The sequence below is a fragment of the Tachysurus vachellii genome, chromosome 23, assembly GCF_030014155.1.
Source record: "Tachysurus vachellii isolate PV-2020 chromosome 23, HZAU_Pvac_v1, whole genome shotgun sequence".
Taxonomy (NCBI): Eukaryota; Metazoa; Chordata; class Actinopteri; order Siluriformes; family Bagridae; genus Tachysurus; species Tachysurus vachellii.
Genome location: NC_083482.1, coordinates 16,189,403 through 16,213,468, shown reverse-complemented (window position 1 = coordinate 16,213,468; position 24,066 = coordinate 16,189,403). Strand labels below are relative to the sequence as shown.

General features: G+C 40.2%; 1 protein-coding gene across 1 annotated transcript; it reads left to right on the top strand.

Annotated features, from left to right (window-relative positions):
- Positions 1–635: 635 nt before the first annotated feature.
- LOC132839031 (neuropilin and tolloid-like protein 2) lies at positions 636–22,655 on the top strand. The gene is made up of 9 exons (XM_060859771.1): positions 636–1,050; positions 6,565–6,621; positions 6,961–7,101; positions 8,750–8,998; positions 9,814–9,861; positions 10,157–10,284; positions 11,925–12,153; positions 18,243–18,356; positions 19,376–22,655. Exons 1-9 carry the CDS (start codon positions 1,041–1,043, stop codon positions 20,098–20,100), a joined length of 1,701 nt encoding a protein of 566 aa, XP_060715754.1. The 5' UTR covers positions 636–1,040; the 3' UTR covers positions 20,101–22,655.
- The last annotated feature ends 1,411 nt before the right edge of the window (positions 22,656–24,066 follow it).

The window sequence follows — 24,066 nt, the reverse complement described above, 5'->3', positions numbered from 1 at the left end:
TGTAGAACTCCTCTAGGTATCTCACCTAAGTTACTCTTCCTGTAGAACTCTTCTAGGTATCTCACCTAGGTTACTCTTCCTGTAGAACTCTTCTAGGTATCTCATCTAGGTTACTCTTCCTGTTGAACTCTTCTAGATATCTCACCTAGGTTACTCTTCCTGTAGAACTCTTCTAGGTATCTCACCTAGGTTACTGTTCCTGTAGAACTCTTCTAGGTATCTCATCTAGGTTACTCTTCCTGTAGAACTCTTCTAGATATCTCACCTAGGTTACTCTTCCTGAAGAACTCTTCTAGGTATCTCACCTACCAACCTACCCGAGCATCATCATGATACTTTAAACCTGCATCCATTCCTCCTGCTGCTTCATCAAGAAACTATAAGGTGATCTCAGTTCTGTGTTCATGTCACTTGTCATGCTGTCATTTTATTATTTTCTGATCTTCCTGAAATTGTGTCAGTAAACAATCAATAATAATCTTAGCGCAGGCATTCGCCGGATTTATGGATTCTTTGGCTTTCCATATCGCCCAGCGTCTTCGCGTCCATTTCCATAGGCGGAGACTCCCGCTCTGTGTGTGTGTGTGTGTGTGTGTGTGTGTGTGTGTGTGTGTGTGTGTGTGTGTGTGTGTGTGTGAGCTGTCTCGGGTCTCTGGTATAAGGGAGCATTAAAGGGCTGCATGCCTACAAGCAGCTGCTCATTTAAGCCAAACAGCGCTTTCTCTCCTTGTAGCTCTGGATCCAGGGGCAAAACCTTGTGTCTGGGAATTTCAGAAGAACATTTCTAAATGGGATTAACAGCGTTGTCTTTCACAGCCAAGGACTCATTTCTGCATCTGGAATATCATCCGATGTGCCTTTTGACATCTGTGGAAGAGATGGGATTAACCAGATCGCAGAAAAGTTGGGATTTTTGAGAAAATCTGAACTGAAATGCATCGGATTGCATTGAAAAGGATGGAAAGATAAAAACAAAAGCTTTTAAAAAAGCTACAAAGGAAACAAACGGGTAAAAAATCAGCTTCTAACAGGGAGAGGAAATGCACAGAGGTGAGTTTCTGTGTTTATGTGTATTACATGTGCAGGAGCCTAAAAAACGCATCACAATACGAGGCTTTTCTTCAACATTATTATCTCTGTATTTCTTTACCAACAGATCCAATAGTAAGCGATTTTAATAACAAGTTGCTAATCATTATAAATCAAGAGTCGCCACCTACAGGCGTAGAATAATGATCTAAAATAAATCTGCTTGTGTCTGCTGAAGTGGAGATTATTCATTTCTTTCTTACTTGTGATGCGTAAAGTCTGTTTCACTGTTCAATAAAGAAGGCACTACTGCACTAAACTAGTCATGGCTAATAAAGTCCTGATAATAAAGGGTTCTAAAGAATAAAAAAAAAATATCCAAACGATTTAATGTTATTAGATTAGATATAGATTAGATTTCAGTTCGGGTAAATTATGATGCGTTTCCTGTGCACGCGCTGTGCTTTGGTAGATTTTTTTTTTTTATTATTATTATGTCCGATTCAGACATTTCTCGTAGCATAGCGTGTATTTTATTGTATAGTTCATCATAAATCAGTTTGACGATCCAGAACATGGATTAAACAGCACGATTGGTGATTTCTCTCGGAATCGTTTGTACTCGCCGAGAGCGCACGGACTGTTGGGCGTCTGTCTTTGTCGTATTGCACGGAATTTAACGCGCTGTTAAGGTATTTCACGTGGTATTTAATTAGCGAGCGCGTTTTAGATACGAATGAAGTAATATTTATTGGTGTATATGATGATTTGTGTGTATTATGCGCGGTTGGTCGTGTGCTTTGCGCAGCGCTTCGGGTAACTTCGCCGCGCGCGCGCCGCATCACCGGGAGCGCGTGCCTAAGTGACAGCTCCCGTTGCCTCGTGCGCTCACGTTGCCGTTAACCCTCCCGGGATTGTATGCCAGGTTTCATTTCACCACCTCATCTCCCGTTTATTCTGCTTTTTTTTTTGTGGTTCTTATCCGGATGCATGAGCACACAAGGTGATAGGAGAAATAATCGTTATCAGTTTAACTGTGAGTTTTAATAGAGATCTTTTATATTCAAATGTTTCTGATGTGGTTATTGATCCTGGTGAGAAGTTAGCAGTTGTGTGTCGTGCTGACGTCACAGACAAGTAATGACCGCGATCTCAGACACGAGGCAGAACAGAATGAGGCTGTTTGCTTCCGAACAACAAAACAACACGAGCTTATTATTAGAGTCTGATAGTAACACTGAGCGTCATATTAATGAGATTAATGAGAGATTCAGCTGACAATTAATGAATATTACCTGTAAAATGTGCTGACTTACGGCTTAGTGATCTAGTTATATGGGTTAACATTGAGATTAGCATGAAAGTTAAATCTTTAGAAGCTTGAGAAGAGTGTTTAGATGAAGATGTGGGTGTGCTCGAGTAAAGCATTAAAGCGCTGCTGCATCACTGCTGCATCAGGGATATGAACAGAATTGTGACTAATGCAAGAACCTTTTTAATGGCTTACTGTTTTAATTCAGGGGGTCACGGTGGCTTAGTGGTTAGCACGTTCGCCGCACACCTCCAGGGTTGGGGGTTCGATTCCTGCCTCCACCTTGTGTGTGTGGAGTTTACATGTTCTCCCCGTGCCTCGGGGGTTTCCTCCGGGTACTCCGGTTTCCTCCCCCGGTCCAAAGACATGCATGGTAGGTTGATTGGCATCTGGAAAAATTGCCCATAGTGTGTGAGTGCATGAGTGATTGAGAGTGTGTGTGTGTGCCCTGCGATGGGTTGGCACTCCGTCCAGGGTGTATCCTGCCTTGATGCCCAATGACGCCTGAGATGGCGCAGGCTCCCCGTGACCCGAGGTAGTTCGGATAAGCGGTAGAAGATGAGTGAGTGAATGAATGTTTTAATTCAAATCACCAAATCTCTGAATGATCTATTACTCCTGTGCAACTCATTTAGAGTTACATGAATTGTATTAAGCCAATGCAGAATAAATCATCATCAACAGTGTCGTATATATTTTTAATGGATTCCTCTCAGTTCTAGGAGAATAAAATGGGATTTGTAAGATATATAAGACACAGATTTGTCCTATACATATTTTGTTAACCTTTGTCTAAAAACCTGGACCTGACTTAGTTTATCATTATGTTCCTGCTCCATGACAGACAAATTATTTAATCAATCAATCAAAAAAAAAAAATTCACCTTTTGCATCAGGCACTGTACTTTATATATATAAAAAATTCTGTTCAGGGACGTAAATGGACCCAAATTGCCATTTAAAGATAAACCACAGCCATCTTTCAAGGGAATAAATGTGTAATCATGACAGTTGACAGATCTGTAATCATGACTTGACCCTGTATAAATCATGACAAGTGACGAGTCAGCTTATTGGTGCTTGTGTTTGATCTATGATCACCTAGACAACAGGCCACGCCCCCTAACATCAACAGCATTAGAGAGGCCCAGAAAAGGAATGCAGGAGCTCCAGCATTCATTAATTAATTGTTAAGGTAAAGGAGGAGATGATGAAGTTTAGCTTTAACAGTTTCGCTCAGTTCTATTAGTATAAAGCATCTCTTTGGAGTTTTTATTATATGAAAGAATTTCAAATGAGTTATTAGTAGTTTTTAATCCATTTTGTTTTTAATGAACTCCAGATTTAATTTAGAAATCTACATGTCTGTTTATCTCAGAGTATTATAGAGAAAATGGCTGTTCCATAGAAGTGTGATCCGTAGATAAATGATCCAGGATAAAGTCACTATCGCAGTGTTTAATGTGTAATTATTGAACCGGCAAACATTTTACTTTTTAATGGCTTACTGTTTCAATTCAGGGTGGCACGGTGGCTTAGTGGTTAGCATGTTCGCCTCACACCTCCAGGGTTGGGGGTTCAATTCCCACCTCCGCCTTGTGTGTGTGGAGTTTGCATGTTCTCCCCGTGCCTCTGGGGTTTCCTCCGGGTACTCCGGTTTCCTCCCCCGGTCCAAAGACATGCATGGTAGGTTGATTGGCATCTCTGGAAAATTGTCCGTAGTGTGTGATTGTGTGAGTGAATGAGAGTGTGTGTGTGCCCTGCGATGGGTTGGCACTCCGTCCAGGGTGTATCCTGCCTTGATGCCCGATGACGCCTGAGATAGGCACAGGCTCCCCGTGACCCGAGGTAGTTCAGATAAGCGGTAGAAGATGAGTGAGTGAGAGAGAGCAGGAACAAAGAAAACCCTTATACGTTATGCTTCAGAGCAGAAATAATACACATAAAATGCACCAAATGTAAGTGGTGCAAACTTTGGGTTTTATTTCGAATGAATTAGTCTCTCATTTAATTAGTGTCTCTCATTTATCATTTATTTAGCGCTGAGTAGCTACATTAAGTCAATATGTATAATTGAAATGACCCATTCAGTGGAAAACTGCCAGTGGGATCATTAGATCAGAATTAGTTTAGGGATTCTATTATAGCTCTTATAGCTTTGTTCAATTCACTTATGCTTTTAATCAACTCACACGTTTAGAGCTATCTAAGATAAACAAATCCCTACAAGCTGAAAGGGTAAAAGCAGAAATAGCTTTTCTGTAATCAGAAAGAATTTAAAGCTGAAATTCATATCAAATATTTATTCCCCATATTTCTCAGCCCTGCAGAAAAAAAGCTCACCTTCGGGCATGTGTCTGTGCAATTAACTGAATCATATCGACTCGTATAAGTCCGTAATAGCCTGACAACGTCTCCCTTTAACCTTGTAGAAATTAAAGTCCCAGTTGTGTCGCTGTCCCCAATCCAAATCTGTCAGAGCTGTTACTTCAGAAGACGTCTCTGATTTCTGCTTCGTCTGACGGCCGCAAAAGGTCCGGCCTGATATTATCCCGGCTTTCCGCTTGATTTGCTTGTGAGTCTGAGACAGTCAGAGCAGAGACAGATAAATCACAGATAGTTAGAGGCTTATCAGCGAAACACACGGATAGTTTGCCGAAAAGTGAATATGGGCATTAAAGCTTATCGCCACATTAGTGCTCCGTCTCGCACAGGAGAGCTGAATACAGAACGGCCTTTAGAGATATTTTATTGACCTACTTCAATTATGCTTGAGCTGATTTTAGTGCGAGGAACGTACTCAGCAGATTATCTCTTATGACTCTGAATGTTCTTTTACCATCTGCTTTTATATCCTTTACTGCTAGAGGCAGGAGCACCGAATAAACATAAAGGATGTGTGCAGTGAAAAATAGTCTTTTATATACAGTGGAATTCAGAGAAGCAGAAGTTGACTGGAATTTACCTAATAATCATTTATAATTAGCTAAATAATGTACGATCTCTGTGTTTTTTGTGACGTGACAGGACGTGACACGGCACGTCGAGCTGAAAGCGTCAGAGCCGTGTTTAAAAGCTTCCTTGTCGGCCGTTTTCATGGTGTGTGGGCTGTAATAGGGGACTTGACTCATGATCGATGTCCTCATATGTTTTCTCTACCCACGATGCCATTGGCCTCTGACCACAGAATGGATCAATCCTGTCAAACATAACCCTTCAGACACACTTAGAGATTATGGAGCTTCATTTTAGAGTAGAGCAGCTTGAGGGAGCTTGAGGCTAACACACACACTCACACACACACACACTCACACAGACACACAAAGTAGACATGTATTTAAAAATATATGAACAGTGAGTCATTGAGGACGTATATGTAAATGAGGCAGGTTATTGGATGTGCCTTTAAGACCATTTATGGGGATGCCGAGGAAATGTTCTTATCATTATATATACATTTATAGTAGAAATGAGGTGGTAAAGTTGATAGTGAGAGATCACGTGACCTGGATGTGAAGTGTTTTTTTTGTTGATGGAGACCTTAACTGTGGGTTTTTTGTTTTATATGGGCAGGAGAATCATTTAGCATCTTTAATTAGTAACTCTAGTACTTCTTGTCTGTTTCTTTGTCAGGCTGTTATGAAGCAGGTCAGATGATAAGATTTCATCAGGTCCTAATACTGCTACAGAGTATTTTAGATTTAATACTGTAATACTGTCCAGTGCTTGGGACAAATCCGCAAATTTCAAAACACAGACAATTTGTCGTTAATGTTCACCAGTTTTCCATATATTTGATAGCTCCAGGTCTCCATTTCAGTCCAGATTATTTTACTCATGCCTCATGACTGAGCCCTTGAGGTTAAAGTGTACGAGGGCTAACACTGGCTGCTTGAATTGAATTTGAGCTCACAACCCTAAAATCAGTAGCCAAATGTGTTCACCACTGAGGGACCACTGACCTCTGTGAGTATTCATTCCTATGCAGTGTTTTATTACCGCCTCCTTCTCAATACTCTCAGGACTCACTGCGATCCTGACCTGAAGATAAATAAATAGTATCCAGTAATTAGCGTTATTATTAACGGCAGTCATAAAGAGCTAACGAATGAACTTTGGAAACTACGCCGTAAAAATGATTGCTGTTCTATTTTTCCCCTCTGCCTTTGCTATCGTAAAGTGTTTGTGTTGATGCCGTTGACCGAGTTTCTTTTTCCCCACAGCTTGGATTCTTCTCATTGTAATAGAAGAGGGCTTTGCTCTGGCACAAAAAATCAGAGGTACGGTTCACAGCATCCTCACTGCCATGTCAGCGTCTCTATTAACCAAGAATGCCATTATGTAGATTGGACATTTTTGCAAAGAGACTAAAGTGCTTTCTTTGATAAACCAGAGAGTGGCATTTACTTATTAATCATGTAATCAGGTGTTGTGTTTACTGATGGTGCAGAATAATCATCAAGCTGTGATGATACTTAGAAATAAATAAACGAATGTCTATCAGGACTAAAAATCTGTTGTCTGTTATGTGATTGTCACTCTTTTCAGGCCATTAGCTCATGCCTAAAGTTATTGTTTTCTCGAGTGTCTAAATCAATCTCGACAATCCTTCTTCACAGAGACGCAGAACGAAGATGGCCCTCCAGCCAAAAACGAGCAGTGTGGCATCTGGACCAAAACCATCAGCGGAGGCCAGTTCATGTCCCCCAACTACCCCAACACTTACCCACCTAACAAGGAGTGTGTCTATGTCCTCGAGGGTAGGCAAAAAAAAAAAATCAACACACCTCTACGGATCACTACATTAGCCAATGGTCTAGTCTTTCCCTGCTGTCAAAGACAGGAGTTATTAATTAACACAGAGTGATTAATGCCGACCTCAAATAAACAGCGACGACACCATTTATAAAAGTCTCTTGAAGGAAACATCGCTTAGACATTTTGACCAATCAGGGCCAACCTCACATTTGTGGGCCATATGGTCTTTTTTTTTATACTTTCAACCAAAAATCTGTGCTCTTCTAAATCTGTCTCGCTGTGTGACAAAATCCCCACTTACAGATCAGACTGTTGGTGTAAGAGCGCCCCCTGTTGAACAGCTGCTAAATAATTCATCCAAGAAGAAAGTAAATCGTCATATGTTCACTATTCAAGCTGATTCACACCTTATTGTGCGTTTGTATTCTATGTTATACAGAGAGAACCCGAAATTTTTAGGGTTTTTTTTGCACCAAAAGCCAAAAACAAAACAAAACAAAAAAACTGCAAAAATATTTTCAAATTAAAAGTGGCAGATAGATTACAAATGCCCCAAGTATGATGATACAGTGAGTGAGGAACAGTCCACCGAACTCAGGAGGGGCTTTTCTTTTTTCTTTTTGTTTGTTTTCCTGGACTGGAGAATGTGTTAATACATAAGAAATCATCAAGATTATAAAATGATAAAATATTGAATAACTTGTAAAAAAGAATAAATTAAAGGACATTAAGATCGCAGAATGAACACAATAAAATGGATTATTTATTTAATAAAATGATCACTATGCTTGTGTTTACTACATTTGAAACGCACGCTGTTAAATCTGGAGTGATAAAGTTTTGGTAGAGAAAAATCTAAAGAGTAAATCAGTGCTTTTGAGCGCTGTTTATCTTTAAATGACAGATTAAACTGTATTTATTGAGCTAATCTCTTTCTTAATGTAAAAGTATAAAATATGGAATATTTTAGAATACAGTTGACTATAAAGACTTATAAAGGATAAAGGAATATCAGGTGTGTTATGACATTTTCTGGGCTGGTTAGATAAATTTATTGAGTCATCTCTAAACTATTTTTAGTTTTTAGTTCTTTTTAGTTATTGTAAAAAAAATCTTTTTTGAAAGCTAAAAAAGTGGGAAAAATGAAAAAACTTCAAAAAACAAAACTGACATCTGTGTTTGTTTAAGCTCAAAATATCAGTCATTGCATGTGTCATTCATTTCAGCTCATTTTCTTGAAGGATGCCAATAATTCTGCAGATGAGCGCATAATGAGACGTATTGGATCCGACCGTGCGCTCACAGCGATGTGCAACATTTTTGGAATACATTTCCATATTCCCATATAAGTGTAATACAAAAGTTAGCACACATTGCATCATCTTTAGAAAAGTGTGTGTGCATGTGTGTGTTTCTGTGTTTGTGTGTTTGTGTGTGTGTGTATGTGTGGGTGGAAGGTTGAATCCGTTGAATCCGTGGTATTATTATATTGACCCTTTGAGTCTGTTGAAGTGTGCTTTAGAGCGATGTGAGCATGATGGCTTGCAGCAGTAAAAGGTTAAAGCACACTACCCTGTGTGGCTGTGTGGCTTCCCACACGTTCAAAAAAATAGAAGAAGCTAAATCCCATTTTACATTCTCTCTTCTCAGCTTTGCCTCGCCAGAGAATCCAGCTGGTCTTCGACAAAAACTATTACATCGAGCCCTCGTTTGAATGCCGCTTCGATCACCTGGAGATAAGAGATGGTCCCTTCGGTTTCTCACCACTCATCGATCGTTACTGCGGCCCGAAGAGCCCCGGCCTGGTCACATCCACCGGCCGCTTCATGTGGATCAAGTTCACCAGCGATGAAGAGCTCGAGGGCCTCGGCTTTCGCGTCAAATACACCTACATAGCAGGTGGACCACTGAGTCATCATCTGGAGCACTCAGATTACACAAACTGCTTGCTAGTTAAATATTTTGTCTGCTTTAGAATACTGATATCTTTTGTTGTGTTTCTAAATCATTAACTGGTGATGATGAAGGTCCTAAAACTTTATTACAATATTATTAACATGCCTTAAGGGTTAGGTACTAAATATTTATGCTCAGTACTTTATTTATATTTTATAAACTTAATCCATGAGTTACATCCTAATATCATGAGTGCAAAACTACAGCAACAAACTTATTATAATTTATTTTAATAAACATCAGCTGTATATTCCTGGGAGCTCTATATACAAAGGCCATGACATTTTATCATGAAATAAAATGTCACCATAACATTTTTTCCGCCTGACAGATTTTCTTACTATCTTTTTATTAAGCACTTGTTTATCTGTTTTGGTGGAGGGTGTGTGACGTGCCGTAACGCTCGGTAGCGCTCAGCTCTTTTTAAAATGCTGTTGAATCATGTGTAAAATTGCAAATATTTCTTTCCATCATCTGACATCTCTGATTTAACGTAATGGAACTTTTTTGGTTAAATATGATAGAAATAAATGTAAATTAAAGTAGATTCGGTCACACCAAAGAGTACTAAGTGTAACAGGATATTTTGTTGTTGCGTCGTCATTTCAGTGTGTTTAGGCTTCTGCACGTTAAACAGTTTAGATCGAGCCTCAGGTTTTCCCGCTTGAGCTTCAGCACCTGCTGCTGTATTAAACTCAGTATCCTGAAATTCTGCACTGTGATATCTAAATAATTCTGTGCCTGTCTTATCATTTCAGACCCGGATTTTAAATTGCACGTGGGCGGACTCTTAAATCCGATCCCGGGTAAGACTTTCCATCTTTCACCACCTCATTCAATTCCTCCTGAAGAGCCCTCTGTGCTGTGAGTCTGTCAGCCGGCTATCTTTTACCAGCACTCTCAACTCCGTCATCCATCATGCTGGGTATCTTTCCATGTCTGAGATTCTGTCAGTCTTATTTTTACCCCCCAGTTCTTTTATTATCCCTTCATCTTCAACCCCTAATTGTGCTCGATTCTTCCTCAACTCTTCTCGTTCTTCAATATTCTCGCTGTCTCTCTCTCACTTTCAGTCTTTTGTCTTTACATTAATGATTTCAGATTGTCAGTTCGAGATCAGTGGCTCAGACGGGTTCGTACGATCCAGCCAGGTTGAAGAGGAGGAAAAAGTGAAACCCGGTGAAGCTCTGGACTGCATCTGGACGATCCGAGCGCCTCCTCGATCCAAGGTGACTTTCATCAGTGCATCTCTGTCATTCCCTACACCCCAAACCCTGGCCACCATGAATCCCAGCCTTGATTAGACCACAGGGGATTGCCAGGCCTCTGACTGCTCGCCTGTGATGAGGAGACTGTTGAAGGCGAGCTTAAATTAGCAGTGCAGAGCTAGCAGGTATTCGGCCGATGAGGCAGAAATAATGGAAGAGCAGACTCAGCAGGTGCAGGAGTAAGAGTTGGGAGGCTTTAAGATGGCAGTGGGATTGCACACATTTACACATTCAACAAAGCAGACGGAAGAGAACATTCAGCTGGTTTCACACAAATTCTTCCAAAGGGATTCTAGCTCGTACTATTTTTCATGAGTGACAATAATCAGATCTTCCACTGTGCAAAGTCTTGAAATACAGATAGACATGACAGAGACATGTGTAGAGAAATAGATGCTGTATAATGCTGTTTGGATGGATGGATGGATGGTTAGACAATAAAAACAAATAGCTCTCAGAGAGACAGTTTGACAGTTGAATAGATGGATGGATGATTGAGCTGATGGATAAATGGTGGATGATTGAGGGACTTATAAAAGGATGGATAGATGGATGGATGAACTGATGTATGGATACATGACTGGAAGAACAGACATAAAGGTAAGGCTTTCAAGAAGAAGTATTGATGATTGGATGGATGGATGGATGGATGGATGGATGGATGGATGATCTATGTATGGGTGAAGGGATAGGACAGATTGACATGATAAAGATATTTAAGTTAATTTTTTTTGTTAACTTCAGTACAATTCCCATAGCAGTCAATAGCATATAATCACATTGGACATAAGAACATGCATGTAATTAGTAGCTTGCGGAACATGTACATTTGAGATGATACATGAAATTATACATGAGATGATACACGAGATGATACATGAGATGATACATGAGATGATACACGAGATGATACATGAGATGATACATGAGATGATACACGAGATGATACACGAGATGATACACGAGATGATACATGAGATGATACATGAGATGATACACGAGATGATACATGAGATGATACATGAGATGATACATGAGATGATACATGAGATCTAGAGCATTAATGGAGGCAAACTGTAGAGTTGTTGAAAAAACCAACATAATATGAGTTTTTTGATGGAACATAGTGAGTAGCTGATACTCATGAAGAGGATTCTGTCCTAATTGACACTAAAGTGTGGGAGGATGAGGATCTGTGTCAGAAGTTTATATAACTGTCATGGAGAACCTGCGTGATGTCTACAGGGTGATAAATGAATAGACAGAACAAGCAAGTATTGGAAGATAAACTAATTTGCAGCTCATTAAACGATTGTGCATTTCTGGGCAGCCAGGAGTGTCCTGAGGGTGAAAGACACACTCGGCTGGCTCAGGGTTGGTTGTTCTTGGCATGAACAGAATTTGATATATGGTGTGTGTGATTATTATATTGCAAGCTGAGCCTCCTGCAGTCCGAGCTCTAATAATCTTGTAAATACTGCTTATGCAGTTCTTCTTTTGCAGTGCAGTGTGTACTGATACTTAGGTAATAAATCATCGAGTGATTCTCCATGTCGCATATGCAAGTCAGCTCGTCTTAAGACGTTTTTTCACACCGGCAGATCTACCTGCGCTTCCTGGAGTACCAGATGGAGAACTCAAATGAGTGCAAGAGGAACTTTGTGGCCATTTATGACGGCAGCAGCGCCATCGAGAACCTAAAGGCGAAGTTCTGCAGCACGGTGGCCAATGACGTGATGCTGGAGAGCGGAGTGGGAGTCGTGCGCATGTGGGCCGATGAGACGAGTCGCCTCAGCCGCTTCCGCATGCTCTTCACCTCCTTCGTTGACCGTAAGTATATATTTTTAATAGCTGAGGTGGATGAAGGGATATAAATAAATCAGTAGAGATTTCAACTATGCAAAACAGATGGATAGATGGAGGACTAGTTGGATGGATGATTAGATTAATAGATGGCAAACAAAAAAATGTGTATCTAGACAGACAGTTTTCCTGAAAAGCAGATCAAATGCATGGATGGAGGATTTAATGAACTTACAGATCACAAGGTGTAAAGATTGTTAAACAGATCCATACAACATGCATCCATCTATCTTTCCAATCATTTGCTTGTCAGACTCTTTCTAGATGGATGGATGGATGGATGGGTGGATGTAGGAATGGATGGATGGATGGATGGATAACTAGATGAATGGGTAGATATTAGTTATCCATCCATAGACAATATGAGAATCAGATATTGAGAATCAGATGGATAGATGGATGGATGGATGGATGGATGGATGGATGGATGGATGGATGGATGGATGGAGGGAGGGAGGGATGGATGGATGGATGGATAACTAGATGAATGGGTAGATATTAGTTATCCATCCTAGATACTTAGACAGTATGAGAATCAGATATTGAGAATCAGATGGCTGGATAGATTGGTGTGTGGATGGATGGATGGATGGATGGATGGATGGATGGATGGATGGATGGACAGAAAGACAAACTCTGAGAAAGACATATTGAAAATCAGATGGTTAGATGGATGTACATATGATGGATAGTTGAATAGATGGATGATGTTTTGATTGATTTATAATAGGTGGTTGGTTGGATTGCTGGATGTTTTATTTTATCTTTTCAAACACTTTAAGTTGAAATAAAACGAGTCCATGTTAAAAGAAATAATCAGAATATTTGAAGTTTAACAAAACAATTGGACTCCATTTTTATAAAGAAAACCTCAAAATGCCCTTTTTACTTTTGCAAAGATTTAAACGTTCCTCTCTGAAAGCTCAGGTACGTCATAGTTCCTGTCCCTTATCTGCGAGGCTTCGTGCATAATTTATTGTTATGAATTCTTTATTTGACTTTAACACGCGGGACCAAATTGATTAATCAACATGATAGAGCTGACATTAAGAACAAATTCAAGTATTCTATTTTATTCTATTTTTTCCTGACTTTTTTTTTTTATTATTTATTCACTCGACTCCTCATCCATCTTACATCTCAGACATCTCCAAGACAGAGAAGAACAAGAGGCTGGTGAAGAAAGGACTGTTTATAGGTGTTATAACCAGGAGTGAGACCAGGAACTCTCTTGTTTTGTGGATGTTATGTTGCATTGAATGTAACTACAGTTGGTTATAAAGTTTTTTTCCTGCTGTTCTTTAAAGAATAATTTACACATTGCAGTGGTAGAGGTATGGCGTGAAAAAAACAACCACTTCAAGCTGGAACTGAAGTGGATTCTTTTCCTATAACATCACAGCCAACATTGCTCTTATCACTCCTCACATTGCTGCTCACACCCTCAGATCTACCTCTTACTGTACCTCAGGGTAAGAGGGAGGTATACAGCAAGACTCTTTTCTGTTCTAACAGAGCTTTATTTTGACAGGATCCTCAGTCTATAACCTAGTAAACCAGTGTTGATGTTTCACTGATAGAGACCTCAAAGCACTTTTCTGCGTCGCTCTGGATGATGACGTCTGCATTAATTACACACTTACATCAGTGGACATCAGTGAGATAACTGAGTGTTTTTTGGACTATAGTCTTAGCTGTATACAGTATATCTAATAATATTACAGCTTCTTAAGAGAACCAGCTGGACTTGACTGGAGAGCTCTAATCCAGCTCTAATCTTTAAAACCCAGTCAGATTAAGAAAATTCTGAAACTTCATTCATATTTTATCCTTTAATGGGCTCCAGGCAGGTGGCACTGCAGCACAGAGATACATGAAATATATAAAAGATAGATCTGCCTCAGCCTGCAGCTCTGCGCTCCGATTTTAGCCACAGTGAAAGGTGACGTGACAAAGGTTTCTACCGGCGTCGTAAAATCTGGCTCAGCTTCGGGTTTTGGATAAGTTATGTTATGTAAATGTAAAATGCTTAAAATGTTTTAATGGAATCTAACCAAACATCAAGACACATTTAATCATCTACTGTCCAAAGGGAAACATTCATTCACTCACTCACTCATCTTCTACCGCTTATCCGAACTACCTCGGGTCACGGGGTACCTGTGCATCTCAGGCGTCATCGGGCATCAAGGCAGGATACACCCTGGATGGAGTGCCAACCCATCACAGGGCACACACACGCTCTCATTCACTCACACAATCACACACTACGGACAATTTTCCAGAGATGCCAATCAACCTAACATGCATGTCTTTGGACCGGGGGAGGAAACCAGAGTACCCGGAGGAAACCCCCGAGGCACGGGGAGAACATGCAGACTCCACACACACGAGGCGGGAATCGAACCCCGACCCTGGAGGTGTGAGGCGAACGTGCTAACCACTAAACCACCTTGCCCCCCAAAGGGAAACAATTATTTATTATTTTTATTTATTTATTTTTATTTAAAAATATTTTATTGTGAAATATTGTGCTATTGGAATCAACATTAAAATGATTTAATTTCTGTGTTGTTCTCTGAGCAGTTGAGAGATCTGAAGTAGTCATTGTTTTAATACATTTAGCCACATTATGCTGTTCTGTTTGATGCATCGCTGTGTTGTTCGCTTTTGGCTCACCTGCTAATATAAATTCAGGAGTGAAAAAAAAAGAATAAGTTGTTGAACCTGTGTACCGTTTGAGCAGCTCAGACCTCAGCAGCAGTTGCAATCTATTCTGAAAAGTGTAAAGTTAATTATACTTAATGGCATTACACAGCAGCGATATCGAAAAAGCCCATTATTCTCGCTCAGCCCTTTTCTTTTTGCTGTGCATTTCAGAAAAGGGTTAACACATTTTCCAGGCTAATGGATTAGATTTAATGGAAGGGAGAACATCATTTATCAGCCTTTGATGAACAGAAAAAAAAGGGTAGTGTAGTCAGCGTAGTCATTTGGCAGAACCTGTGTTTAATATTTACATTTTTTAAAATGCTGTGCATAAAGTGATGATAATTACAGCAGGACGCCTTGCTCCAGTGCTAATCTGTATTATTTGTATTAAATGGTTGGATAATCAGTGGAATTAACGCAGCGTTGTTTGGTCAGTGCTGTAGCTCAAATTGCGCTGTGTGACCTTCATCTCAGAGGCAGTAAACAGCATCGGGGCAGCATGCTGAAACCTGGCAGATGCGGCTGGATTTATTGCCTCCATCAATCAAACAGTGAACAAACTCCACCTCAAACTGTGTCAAATGAAAGAAAGAAAAATAATGTTGCTGCTTCTTGCTCTCGGTGCTCGAAACAGATGCTTCTATATTCATAATGGCTCCTGATAGACGCTGTATTCTGGATGAAGTGACACTGGTCCTGTGGGATGTGAGGTCAGGTCTGGAATGTGTTCAGCCTTGTGAGCTGCGATTGTTCCTCTTGGTGGACGAACAAAGTCCAATCTAAAGCCGTAACAGACACATTAATCTTTATAAAGCAGAGAAGCCGCTCGGGCTGTCACTGTGAATGTACCAGAGAGAGAGAGAAAGAGAGAGAGAGAAAGAGAGAGAGAAAGAGAGAGAGAGAGAGAGACAGAGAGAGATGCTCCACACCTGTCTCACGCCTTCCTATTCTCTCTTTCCCCCATGTTCTTTCTCTTCTCATTGCTTTCATTTCTTGATTTATATTCTTCACCTTTCAACTTAAAGATTCGACAGCAAAGTGTTTTCCTTTTGAGTTTTTTTAAGATCCCTTGTTTTTCTAAAGTGTATTAATGTATGAACTGGGTGGAATTTTTTTGAGCATATCTACAACTTGGCAATCATTTAAGATAACTTTTATTCAAGAGTTCTTCACTGGGTTTATTGGATAAATAAGGATCCATAGCATCCAAAAACAGACATAAGATTTACTTCCTTTTATGTTTTACTGATCTAAGGGAAATACTTGTGCTGGAAAAGAACATTTAAAGTTTACAGAAGAGGAACAACTAAAGAACTTTTCAATTTGTTTTACATTATCTTTAGTTTCTTATCTCTCTCTCTCTCTCTCTCTCTCTCTCTCTCTCTCTCTCTCTCTCTCTCTCTCTCTCGCTCTCTCTCTCTCTGTCTCTCTCTCGCTCTCTCTCTCTCTCTCTCTCTCTCTCTGTCTCTCTCTCTCTCTCTCTCTCTCTCTCTCTCTCTCTCTCTCTCTCTCTGTCTCTCTCTCACTCTCTCTCTCTCTCTCTCTCTCTCTCTCTCTCTCTCTCTGTCTCTCTCTTTCTCTCTCTCTCTCTCTCTCTCTCTCTCTCTCTCTCTCTCTCTCTCTCTGTCTGTCTCTCTTTTCCTTTGGTGTTCATTTCCCTCTTTTGCGCTCTATACCATTCCTTCTCCTCATTGTCTTTCTCACTTCAATATTGCCTTGTCTACTTTCCCTTTCTCCTCTTCTCTCTTCTTCTCTCCTCTTCTCTCCTCTTCTCTCTCTCTCTCTCTCTCTCTCTCTCTCTCTCTCTCTCTCTCTCTCTCTCTCTCTCTCTCTCTCTCGCTCTCTCTCTCTCACATTTAACAATATTAACAATACAATGCACGTTGTCTCTCACACACCAGAGTCAGTGTTCATTTAGAGATGAGAAGTGGTTAATGAGTTTGGAAGTAAAAGTGTTGGAGAAGCTGCAGCTCACTGCATAGTACAACCTCTTCATCCCACTGTCACATGCACTTAACAATGTGCTGGAGTGTGTGTTTGTGTGTGTGTGTGTATGTGTGTATGTGTGTGTATGTGTGTGTTTGTGTGTGTGTGTGTGTGTGTTTGTATGGCTGTGGCTCATGTTCAGTGTTCAGCAGGGATTTGATGGTGGTAAAGAGATCGGAGTGAGGAAGAGTGTGGAACTAAGAAAGAATGTGAAAAAGAGATGATACCTATTTAATATCCATAATAAAGGATGTGAGAGAGACAAAAACAAATGAGAGAGGAGGAGTAGGAGGAGGAAGAAGAGGAGGAGGAGGCAGAGGTGTAGGAGATGAGGTTTGCTGAATCAGCCAAGGGTTTGTTCCTCTAGATCAGTCACGTCACTTTCCATTACCCACGCATCCCTCTCTTTCTCCATCGCTCTCTCTCTTTCACTTGGCTGCTTTTTCATCTTTTCTCTTTCTGATCTTGATAAATAAACCTAACATACAGGTCACTGTGGAGGTGTTCAGTTACTGTCTGTAGCCCATCTGGTGTGCTCTGGCTAAAAGTATTGGCACCCCTCTACACTATCTATAAAATGAGAGGATTATCACTACACTGACCTGGATATTTGATCAATTCATTTAATTCTGAATTGATATTATGATAAACATGATATTAATTGAAGGATGCATATTTGTAATCCGGGGTTTGGGGTGTGGACTATGTGACTTTGTGACACTGTTTTGAGTTGACAGATTTATAAAATAACATCAGTGGTTTGCATCATTCAATAATGCGATCTCTTGTAAAGAAGTCATGTACATGGTTTGAAGGATAATCATATCAGATATCCTTACGTAAAAAATACATAAAAACATTCACTCCTTGAGCTGAGCAGTCTGATGTGTCTGATCTCAGAGACTAAGATGTGTCTTCTCTGATGAATGCCATGTCAAATGGAGTTGTGGTAGATTAGTGGTTAATGTCATGCTCTACCAATCACAAGGTATTGGGTTTCAAGCTACCTCTGTTGGGTCCCTGAGTGGGGCCCTCAATTGCTCAGTTGTATGAAATGAGATAAAAATGTAAAAAATAATAATAATTAAAAAAAAAAATAATAATTTTTTTGCTGATGTTTACAGGCACTGTACTTTGTACTTTGAGTGATTAGATCAAACTGTCAGAAAGTGACCACATGGTCAAAATCTTGCCCCTGGACTAAAATGTACATTTGTCCCATAAAGTAAACCCATGTCCAGATCCTCATACACAACCTAAACACTAACAGGCTGAAAGCTATTTTGCTTTATATCTATTTTTTCCAGCTTTCTCCTCTCAGTAAGATATTTTATTGACATTATGCTCTTCTCTTTCAGCTCCTTGCTCTTCAAACACCTTCTTCTGCCATAGCAACATGTGCATCAACAATTCTCTAGTGTGTAACGGCGTGCAGAACTGTGTGTACCCTTGGGACGAGAACCACTGCAAGGGTGAGTTTGTCCTCAAATTAGCTTCTGCTAGTGCAGACTGCACTGACATTTGTGGAATGAACTTTGCCTGTGGCCACAGTGTTATATAAGTAGATCAGGAGCAGACTTTAGGTGCAGTCACCCATTAATGCAGTGCTGTTTTGAAGAAGCTGGTCACTGTATCTGAGCTGAGAGATGGACAGAAAAGAGCGTTTGTTTAATAACAAACAGATGAACATCAGTCATTACAGAATGATCTCAATCTCAATGTGCATATATATATACGTATATATATATATATATATATATATATATATATATATATATATATATATATATATATCATCTATTCGATATTTCATCTATCTATCCATTTATGTAACTATCTGTATATAGCCAAATCTATTTATCTGTCTTTCCATCCATCCATCCATCCATCCATATAGTCAAATATTTTAGCTCATAGCAAAAATAAATAAAAAAAATTACAAACTTTAACAGTACCTTACTGGGGAAACTTTGCTTTTTGATAAAATTAGAAAAATACTCATAGAACTCTTAGAAAACCCTCAATGGTCACTCTGCACGAGCGGCGCTGACTCTGGTGCTGAAGCTTTTTGGCGCGCTGCCAGCGGCGCTGTCCGTGGTGCTGAACCGCCGAATTTCCTCACTCACTGTTCATTCTGCACAAGCGGCGCTGACTCTGGTGCTGAAGCTTTTGGCGCGCTGTCAGCGGCGCTGTCCGTGGTACTGAATCTCCGGGTTTAGTCTTAGGGGGATGAGGTGCGGAGGTTTGGCTGTGTCCATTTTAAGGGTCTTAAAAACCCTTAAAATAATGTGAAATAATGTGAAATAGTGTACAATACATTCTGATAGGCCTTTTTCTATCAGAAAAGTTTGTAAGTAGAACCATTATGGATGCTATGGGGACCTTAATTGTCCAATGAACCCTTAAAAACCCTTGAAGAAATAATGTGCAATCTGTCTGTCTGTCTGTCTTTCTGACTAACAAATTCTTTGCATTTTCTATGTTTCTGTAGAGCGGAAGTCTAAGGGCTTGTTCCACCAGATTACCAAGACCCACGGCACAGTTATTGGTATCTCCTCTGGCGTGGTTCTCGTTTTGCTCATCATCTCCATCCTTGTCCAGATGAAGCAGCCTCGTAAGAAGGTGGTGTCACGCCGTCCAGCTGTCTTTAACAAATCCGGCATCCAGGAAGTGTTTGACCCTCCACACTATGAGCTTTTCTCCCTGCGAGACAAAGAGCTCTCGTCTGACCTCGCTGAGCTGAATGAAGAGCTTGAGAGCTTTCAGAAGCTGCGTCGTTCCTCTGCGACATCTCGCTGCATCCATGAGCACCACTGCGGTGGCACTGGCAGTGTCAAGCAAAACCGCAGCGCGCTCGGCTCCATGGAGCTCTCATATCACAATGACTTCTCCAAAGCACAGCCCATGAAGACCTTCAACAACAGCAGCCTGGGGAGCTACAAGAAGAGCTGCTACAGCTACAAACAGACTCACGAGTGTGCCGAGCAAGTTATCGAGGACCGGGTCATGGAGGAAATCCCGTGTGAGATCTACGGAAGGGGCGGGGCCATGGGTGGGAATGTTGGAGGGATTATGGGCGGGGCTGTGGGTGGGGCTACAGGAAGCATTGGAAGTGGATGCAGCAGCATCAGCATCCGTAACCATGGCGGTGTCCGTAGCAACAACACTACTAGCGTCCCGGATGCGAGTCAGCGCTCTATTTCCATGGACTTTTGAAAGACTGAAGGGAGGAAGAGGAGGAGGAGTAAAGAGGAAGAAAGAAAGAAAAAAACAGAAATTAATCAGACTCTTTTATTGTCCTTTATTTCTTGTGTGTTGAGTAACAAGTCAAATCGTCTTCAAGAAAATCATTCCAGTCACCTTGAATTACGTCTGGTAGACATTCAGAATGACCTTAATTACTCAAACCCTTCAAGGCGTATCCTTCATTTCCTGTTTCACCACAATAAGCCCCGGCTTCCTGAACAAGCTGACAGAGCGGAACCACAGATGGTACTTATGATAGTGCTTTTCCACAACACAATGCTGTACGATGTGGCACTGATTTCTAATCCAGCCTGGTTTCTCCTGATGTTATGACAGAGTGCAATGATACAGGATCAGGATCTTCAGGGTCAGTTCAGCTTTTAACTCACTATTTAGATTTACATCTTTATTGGAAAAGTCACAAAACAGTGCATCATACGGAACATTCTGGACTTTCTGGGACACTCCTGAAAAAAAAACATTCCAGCTAGCGAGTGTAACTCCCAACTCCTAACTATCCGAGAACTAACGTGTCGTATATCGTCGGCCATGCCTCCTGATCGCTGATACACAGCAGGAGTCTGTAGTGATTTTCACAAGCAGAGATTTCATTTAAATATCAGGTTCAGAAAAGTGTTCATAAACACCTTTGTTGTATCATAGTGTAACGGAGGATCAGACACCTTTACAGGTTTTGGGTTACAGCACTGACCGAGACCTAAATAGACGAAGACGCCAATTTGAATGAAATGAAGTGAATCTTCACGGCTGTCATGTTGTTTCTCTATCAGAGCAGTGAAATATAAAGTGTTGTATGAAACAAACTGTTTAAAACATGCACAAAGGATTCACTCGCAAAGGTGTTAGATAGCTGGCTAAACTAGCGAACCGATTTTCCATCAGACTAAACACAAACAGCTCACATGATTAGACCCCGACAAAATTCTGTGAGTGTGTGAGTGAGTGTATGAGTGAGTGAGTGAGTGTGTGTGAGTGAGTGAGTGAGTGAGTGAGTGTGTGAGTGAGTGAGTGAGTGAGTGAGTGAGTGAGTGTGTGTGTGAGTGAGTGTGTGTGAGTGAGTGAGTGAGTGAGTGAGTGAGTGAGTGAGTGTGTGAGTGAGTGAGTGAGTGAGTGAGTGAGTGTGTGAGTGAGTGTGTGTGAGTGAGTGAGTGAGTGAGTGAGTGTGTGAGTGAGTGAGTGAGTGAGTGAGTGTGTGTGAGTGAGTGAGTGAGTGAGTGAGTGAGTGAGTGTGTGAGCGAGTGAGTGAGTGAGTGAGTAACTGAGGGAGAGAGAGTGAGTGAGTGAGTGAGTGAGAGAGTGAGTGAGTGAGAGAGTGAGTGTGTGTGAGTGAGTGAGTGAGTGAGTGTGTGTGTGTGAGTGAGTGTGTGTGAGTGAGTGAGTGAGTGAGTGAGTGAGTGAGTGAGTGAGTGTGTGAGCGAGTGAGTGAGTGAGTGAGTGAGTGAGTAACTGAGGGAGAGAGAGTGAGTGAGTGAGTGAGTGAGTGAGTGAGTGAGTGAGTGAGTGAGAGAGTATTATGGATCCAGAGGCTGACTTTGTATTTTGAATTTCTTTGTATTAATTTTTTTTATTTAAAAAATAATAACAATTAAATTACGTACAAGAAAATTCAGGTGGGGAAATCCTAAATTCTTTTGCATATTATTTATCAAAAAAGTTATTTAAAAATGAACAGCACATGACTTCTGGAGTAGTGTCCACTTTGTAGTGTGCACTCTGTCACCTATCTAGGGCTCTAGCTTGTATATCTATGATTGACACCAGGAAGCCATTTTAACTGTGTACCTTATTATAAGACAATATTTAGGGCTCATGCTGTTGCTTAGCATTAACTCATGGATTATTTGCATCGTTAAGTTAAAGCTGATGAGTATTAAATAGTCATGTTGCATTTATTGTCACTCCCTTTAATCCTCACACACACAAACACACACACACAGACACACACACACAAACACACACACACACACAGAAACACACACACAGACACACACACGCACAGACACACAACACACACACACGCACACACACACACAGACACACCACACGAACTCACAAAACACACAAACACAAGATATCGGGAACAGTATAATAGTAGAAACTCTCCTACAGATCGGTTATATCCTATTGTTTTTTGTCACTGGCTGTAAGATTACTTAAAAACTTTGTGTACACATTTCATTAGTGTCTTGTAGGAAAACACACATCCAAATATATTATATTGTTTTACTGTAAACATACACACACACACACACACACTGTATGACTGCCCAGTATTCTGTATCCGGGTGTCACACAGACCGAGCATGGACATTGTAAATGAGGCCGACGCCTTTTTGTACAGAAATAATTCCTTTTGTTGGTGTATGAAGGACGATTCAGTGGAATATATTTTCTAACCCATGAACGTTGTATATCAGATCTATACTGCGCTTCCATTTTAGTCATGGCATTAATAATTATAAAAGATATTGGTGTAAGAAATGTCCAGTTATATGTTTTAATAAAACAGCATCATGTTACTGCGAGGGTTTTTATTCTCTTTATTAGTTTTATTTACTTATTCAGCAGAAGTTTTCACAAATATACATGACACACACTGTTATGCTGATGATACACAGTTATATATCTCATCAAAACCAGATGAAATAGCTAAATTGTCCAAATTAACCGAGTGCATTAGAGAGATAAAAGATTGGATAAGCTGTAATTTTCTGTTATTAAACTCTGATAAGACAGAAATATTACTTATCAGTCCAAAAACCAGTACACAGAAGCTCTCACACTTCAACGTCCATTTAGATTAGATTAGATTAGATTAGATTAGATTAGATTAGATTAGATTAGATTAGATTCAACTTTATTGTCATTACACATGTACAAGTACAAGGCAACGAAATGCAGTTTAGGTCTAACCAGAGTGCAAAAGCAGCAAGTGCAGGATATACAGTTTGTACAAGATTTAAATAAGTTAAGTAAGCGGTAATATGGAGTAATTTACAGATGTGTGTGTACTATGAAAAAATACAGATCTACAGAAGGATATGTGCTGTAACAAAATATATGGTTAATACTATAAACAGTAATTTACAGATATGTATGTTCTATGAATATAATATACAAATGAATATATATATATATATATATATATATATATATATATATATATATATATATATATATATATATATATATATATATTCTGTGAACATAATATACAGATGAATATACTGTTTATGTGCTATGAACATAATATACAGATGTCTATTACTGTACTATAAACTAAAATTTACAGCGGGTATGTGCTATAAACAAAATATATTGTTATTACGATAAACCGAAATATACAGGAGGATATGTACTATGATCATAATATAATATATTGCTGTTATTATGAACAGAAATTAGGTGGGTATATACAATGGTAAGCAATGGTGAGCAGCAATGCAAAAAAGGAGAGCAAGTGTGCAAATGAGCATAGTTTTATGTAACAGTCCATTAGTACAATAACGAATTGTGGGGTGTGATTGAGCAAATGTACAAGTGATCAGAAGTTTTAGTTTAGACAGCCAATTAGCACAATAGCATAGTATGTGGTGTGTGTGTGTGTTTCGGGAGGGGGGGTTGGCAGTAGAATGAAGGACAATAGGATCAGCGAGTGGCAGAGTTCAGTAAAGAGACAGCTCTAGGAAAAAAAGCTGTTTTTTAGTCGGCTGGTCTTGGTCCGGAGGCACCTGAAATGCCTGCCGGCAGGCAGAAGAGAAAACAGTCTATGGGCGGGATGAAAGGAGTCCTTAAGAATGCTGCGAGCTCGACGCAGACAGCGTTTCTTGTGGATGTCCTCCATGGCAGGAAGTGGAGTCCCTGTGATGCGCTGGAATGCCCTGCAAAGCTCCCATACCGGACTGTGACACAGCT

What these genes read in the sequence shown, in the direction of transcription:
- LOC132839031 (XM_060859771.1), top strand. An exon ending in GAGCGCCTCCTCGATCCAAG is followed by an intron (nt 10,285 to 11,924) that starts GTGACTTTCATC and finishes TCACACCGGCAG; the next exon opens with ATCTACCTGCGCTTCCTGGA. An exon ending in CTTCACCTCCTTCGTTGACC is followed by an intron (nt 12,154 to 18,242) that starts GTAAGTATATAT and finishes CTTCTCTTTCAG; the next exon opens with CTCCTTGCTCTTCAAACACC.